The 6,244-nt window shown below is 37.4% G+C and overlaps 1 protein-coding gene across 1 annotated transcript in view; it reads left to right on the top strand.

Annotated features, from left to right (window-relative positions):
- Positions 1-4,483, top strand: part of LOC107285306 (vomeronasal type-2 receptor 26-like) — a 7,195-nt gene extending 2,712 nt beyond the window's left edge. The window contains exons 3-6 of the mRNA XM_015813482.1: positions 361-1,218; positions 1,662-1,889; positions 2,687-2,813; positions 3,585-4,483. Coding sequence (XP_015668968.1) covers positions 361-1,218; positions 1,662-1,889; positions 2,687-2,813; positions 3,585-4,483 — 2,112 coding nt within the window. The remainder of the gene's footprint in view (positions 1-360; positions 1,219-1,661; positions 1,890-2,686; positions 2,814-3,584) is intronic.
- Positions 4,484-6,244: the final 1,761 nt, after the last annotated feature.

The raw sequence follows: 6,244 nt of genomic DNA on the forward strand, positions 1-6,244 counted from the left end.
ATACAAAAAATTTCCCCTACTAAAAACCAATTAAAACCCAAATATTGGTAGCTGTGGCTCTTTAAAATCGTTAAAAATTGTCCCTATTTAAAACTCACCCTAGGTCAGGCCCGCTTGTTGAAAAAGCCATGTCTTGAGGGCGCGGCGGAAGGTTAAGAGATCCGGAATCGTCCGGATCTCGGGGGGTAGTTCGTTCCAGTTCGTTCCAGTTCGTAAACCTGATTGACACAAAGTATAGATTTTATTTTATATTAAATATTAGCTAGGCAGTTAAAATATGGTAGCAAGAGATGTGACTAACAGACGTATCATATACAACTTATACTGCTTTCAAAAAAGTGTTTCAATATGTTCTTTTAGCTTGTTTATGGTTCCTTTGATTCCAGTATGAATACGAAAATGTCACTATCCTCTTTGTATCAAATGGTCCCAGATGAATACCATCAATGCACTGGGGTTGTCCAGTTGCTTTTGCATTTCAGATGGACCTGGGTTGGGCTCTTCACTGTAGACAATGATAATGGGGATAGATTTTTGCAAATATTGGGGCTCATGATTTTTGCAAAAGGCATCTGTTTTGCCTTTGTGGAAAAAACATTAAAATGGACTTTTGCAGATAGTATGCTGGATGTGTTTTCAAATGAGGAAAAAATATTTTCAACTCTTATGGGAAGCAATGCAAATGTGTTCATTGTATATGGCACCCCTCCATCCTTGCTGAATTTGAGCTGGAAACTTCGTGTGACTATTTTGGATTCATATTTGGGTAAGGTGTGGATTCTGACATCACACTGGGATTTCAGATCCAGTACATTCCATGGAGATCGTAACATGCAACCCTTCCATGGAGCCATATCTTTGTCTCTTCATTCCAACGAACCCCTAGGATTCAGGACATTTCTTCAAAGCATAAATCCCTCCTGGGCAAAGGAAGATGGCTTTGTCAAAGACTTTTGGGAGCAGAGTTTCAACTGTTCATTCAAAAACATTATTGCACAAGAGGAGAGTAAAACCAAAGAACGCTGCACAGGAAAAGAAATACTTGAAAACCTTCCAAACACTTATTTTGAAATGATTATGACTGGCCACTCTTACAATGTTTATAATGCTGCCCTGGCTGTTGCATATGCTCTGCACAATATATATGAATCCAGATCCAAACATAGATCATGGCCTGCTGGCAAGATGTTGGATTTTTGGAATTTGCAGCCATGGCAGGTAATGACATCATATGCTTTGTCTTCACAGGTTGCAAAATTATATTACAGTATTTCCCAAGGATATATTTCTGTCTACTGCTGATTCATCCAGGAATCATATGTTGAAAGTATTGTAATCTGAGTGGGGATCCTCTCTTATTTTATATAGAAACGTTGTCAGCAATAACATATGTGTAAATAGAGCTCAATGCTTGCTATTTAGGACTTTTTAAAAAAACTAAATATTTTCTTCATTTCATGTACTGTACAGGGTCCATGTTGAAAAATATACAAGGAAAATAATTTGACTTTTGATATGACATCTGTCTAACCACTCAAAGGACTAGATCTAGAATTAGGCTCAATCTAAAATCTGAAAAATTATAGCTTAGCAGTCTCACTATAAGCATTTCAACATTTTTGTTCCTCTGAATCTTTTCCCTTTTTTCTCTTTCAAAATAGTTCCATCCTTTTCTAAAGAATATTTTATTTAATAACAGTGCTGGAGAAACAGTGCACTTTGATGAGAATAGAGAATTAATAACTGGCTTTGACATTACAAATTGGGTGACTTTCCCTAATAAAACTTCTGCTAGAGTCAGAATTGGAAGGCTGGACCCTCATGCTACTCCAGGCACAGAATTATCCATTCAGGATGAGCATATTGTGTGGCAGAAAACACTTAATCAGGTGAGATCAAATGTGTGTTAGAAGTCACAAGGTCATTGGAATGTAGAATACTTGAGTTAATAAATATTATATTTGACTCTTCAGTTCTTTAACAAATTTCTGCTTTAAAAAATAGAGAAATTAAAATAATGAAATTTGGAAGGTTTTTGTTAGGATTTCACATAACACTGTGAGATGTGATTGTGTAAGACTGCATTTGTTCATTGCTTTTCTATGCCGTCTTTTGTAGTAAGAGCTCAATGTGGCATACAAATGGCTCCCTCCCATTTTTCTTCACAAAGACAAACCTGTGAGTAGGTTAGAGTGAGAGTGACTTGCTTAAAGTCATCCAGAAGGGCTCCTGAGGCTGAGGATGGACTATCACCTGGGTCTCCCAGATTCTAGCCCAAAATCGTAAATATTACACCACGCTAGTTCCCTTTTTTGCACCATGGACTAGTGTTTAAAAGCTTTGCAAGTCTTTCATATCTCCAAAATAGTAGATACCTTGGGGCAGGGGATTGTGGAGGAGTCAAAAAAGGAATTTATCCTTAGAAAGCTAAACAGATTTGATTAAGTTAGTTATATTCAGAACCAGTTTTTAGCTCAGCCTTCTATTTTAGCCCTTCCCAACCTGATGTCTTTTGGATGTGTGGAACTTCTTCTCATGACTTTCCCCCGGTCACCCTGGTCATTGAAACTGAATAGCATTTCAGAGTTCAACATTTGTCCATTTTCTTCTCTAATCCCCAAAGTCTGAATTCTAAAATGTCAGTATGTATTGTACATAACCATTCTCTACTGATATTTCTGTGAAGGTGGTACCCATTTCTTTGTGCAATGACAACTGCCAACCTGGTTATCAAAAGAAACCAAGGGAAGGAAAACCATTTTGTTGTTATGATTGTGCTCCATGTCCAGAAGGGAAGATTTCAAATCAGAAAGGTAGAATATTTGAGCTTCATTTTAACATCTAGCAAACTATAAATCTGGAGTGAATGAAAATTTTCCAAGGTATCATACTCTTTTTATTAGACAAACTTTTTGCAGATATCTGAAATTAGCAATCTCTGGAGTAAAGTCCAGTTTGTCCAGTTTCTTTTTGTCCTTTTGATGTTTGCGTGCTATAAAGATTTTTCGTCTCATTTCTGGATTGAATGTGTGTTTTTTAAAATAGTGCACATTATTTTAACCTGCAATGTGGGATGCCAGTTAACAGGATTATTTTTCTTCCTTAAAAATAATAGATAATGGTCCCTTATATCATTTAATGTTGATCCCAGAGAGAATTGGGGCTGCCAATGGCCTTGACAGTGTCAAATGACAACAGTCCCTTCCTTTTCTTTCAAAAACATTTCACAGAAGAAAAATCTTAAGTATCTCAGTTACCTATAAGACAGTTTTTATTATTATTTATTCAACACTTCTGGCAGGAGAAATAAGCCTCTTCTTTTAAAATCTGCACTTTGAAACTGTTGCAGATGATTATAATCTGTCTATAATACTTTTTAGGGGAAGTTTTGCACCCAAACCACAATCCTCATTGCTATTTCAGATCAGCAACTGTTTCCCTTATTCCCAAAATGGCTTGTCATAGGCTGTAAAATCTGAGTTCTTAACTAAGGCAACACTAAGTAAAGCACATTCCATCTTGGAGTTCGTATATTTACACTAAAAACTTTCTTTTGTGTTCTTTTTTTTTCTTTCCATTTCCAGGTGGAGATGTTTGTGTCAATTGTCCAGAAAATCAATATTCAAATATGGATCAAGACCAATGCATTCCCAAGATTATAAGTTACCTGTCATATAATGAACCCCTAGGGATCACTTTAGCTTCATCTGCTACTATCTTTGCTCTGATCACAGCCATTGTGTTTGCAATCTTTCTAAAGCACCAGGACACTCCCATCATCAAAGCTAGTAACAGAGGCCTCACCTACATCCTTCTTATCTTCCTCCTGTTTTGCTTTCTCTGTCCCTTGCTATTTATTGGTGAGCCAAAGATGTTGACTTGCCTTACCCGGCAGACAGCATTTGGTATCATCTTCTCTGTTGCTCTCTCATCTCTTTTGGCTAAAACAATCACTGTGGTTATGGCATTCACAATTACTAAACCAGGATCCTGGATGATAAAGTGGTTGGGGAAAAGATTGTCAATCTCTGTTGTCCTTTTCTTCTCTCTTATCCAAGCAGGACTTTGCACAATTTGGCTAAGTATTTCTCCCCCATTCCCACATATGGATATACATTCATTGAAAGGGAAAATCATAATAGCTTGTGATGAACAAACTATTTTTTTGTTTGGCTGTGTGCTAGGTTATTTGGGTCTTTTGGCCATTATTTGTTTCATTGCTGCCTTTTTTGCTAGGAAGCTACCTGCCAGTTTTAATGAATCCAAATTCATTGCTTTCAGCATGGTGGTCTTTTGCAGTGTTTGGTTATCATTTGTGCCAACCTACTTGAGCACAAGAGGGAAATATATGGTGGCCGTGGAGATCTTCTCTATCTTATCATCCAGTGCTGCGCTACTGGGTGGCATTTGTTTCCCTAAATATTATATTCTTGTGCTGAGGCCCCAGCTTAATAACAGAGAAAGAATAGTAAAGGAAAAATAATAAAATATGAGTACTTATTTTGTTCTTTTGGTGTGATCATGTCATAGGCCATATCACATCTGAATCTGGAGTTAGTTCTAAGATAGTTTCTTTGTATGAGAAATTATTACAACCATCTAATAATCTCTGAATGCAAAAATTGGATTTTGTTTCCTACTGTGCAAATGTTATCCATTAATTGTAGTGTTTATTGTGATACCCCTTTCTTTGTTCCCCTCAAAATCCCTTCCCTTTCATAAAGTGGAGTATGTATAGCTCTAAAACTGCTATTAATTTGGGACCTATAAAGACAGAAATCTATAGATTGTAATATCACTGTATTCCTTTTCCCTAATAATAGCCATCATTGTCATCATTATTTCCCCAAGCTATATTGTTTTCTAATTGTGTATACTTCTTTGGCTCTCATGTCGAGAGAGCAACTATATGTGAGATGGACAGATGCTCTGATCACACACTCATCTTTTCCTGGAGCCATTCAATACTTTCCTTTGCCCCCAATACTCCCAGATGTTCCTCTGCTCTATGGCATGAACATTCAATCAAAGAGTGACAAGAATTATTGCTCCTGGGGCCTGAAACTGTACACAAGGGAGGAGAGTTGACCAGAATAATGCCAACTCTCTCTGTCAGGGTCATTGTAAGTTCTCCTATAAATACAGATACTATCTATGTGAAATAGATGCTTTCTGTCTTTATGAAGGGCAGAGAACCCAGGCTTATGGGAATAGGTTTATTGTCAAAGTCTCTGTTTGCTCTCTGCTGAGCAAACAAGTATCCAAATTCCAGGAGCCACCTGCATTTTCAAGGAGACCACCTTCAAAAGCAATAATTCACTGGCTGAAAGAAAAGGAAGAAGCAAACAAAACATAACAGACTTTATAAGCATAGCATGTTCCACACCTGTTCCCTGAATTACTCTGTAAATCATAGTGCAAAGTACTCAAAAGGTAGCATGGACAAGCTTAAAACAGTGTTCAGTATCTTAAACTAGGCATTATAATTCACTTGGAGGTTTATTGTATTTATTTATTTATTTATTTATTTATTTATTTATTTATTTATTTATTCAGGCCTGCTGGCATACCTTGGTCATAAAGGACCTTGAGAAGCCTAGAAGTCATGAAGCATCCTCACATCAAGGGGAAAAGATTCCACAATGTGGGTGCCACAGCAGAAGAGACACACCACTAGGTCATGCCAAATGAAGCTCCATAGATGATGGGACTCATAACATGCCCATTCTAATAAGCCAGACAGATGAAATTGGGGAAGGGTACCTCCTAATTGGGAGATGACCAGGACATAAGTAACCAAGAGTAAGTTTCCTTGATCCAGGACTGAGTGCAACTTGTGCACAATACAAAAGTATGCAAAGGCTCTCCTAGTCACAAGCAGGAGTCCTGAGTCCAGAAGGACCCCCAGATTGCACACAGGGTCCATTAGCAGTAGTGCAACCCCCATCAAGTAGCAAAGATATAAAGGCTCACAACTAAAGTCAGTCTTGCCAGGATTCAGTTGAAACCAGAGCCTTATAGCCTCTGGACACCTGAATAGGACATCCATAGCATCACTTAATTTGCCAGAGGTGGAGATGATTTTATAGATAATTTTATAAGTATAAATGTACAAGCAGGGAAGGGAGGGATTCTCTATGGATTACACTCTTTTTAGGTATCCATAATCATGTTTACAAACTTCGTTAAGACATTTTCTAAATTATATGTTGTATGCCAAGTAGTTCCATTATCACCCAGAGTT

Source organism: Protobothrops mucrosquamatus, unplaced genomic scaffold (assembly GCF_001527695.2).
Source record: "Protobothrops mucrosquamatus isolate PMUCROS unplaced genomic scaffold, P.Mucros_1.0 scaffold160, whole genome shotgun sequence".
NCBI lineage: Eukaryota > Metazoa > Chordata > Lepidosauria > Squamata > Viperidae > Protobothrops > Protobothrops mucrosquamatus.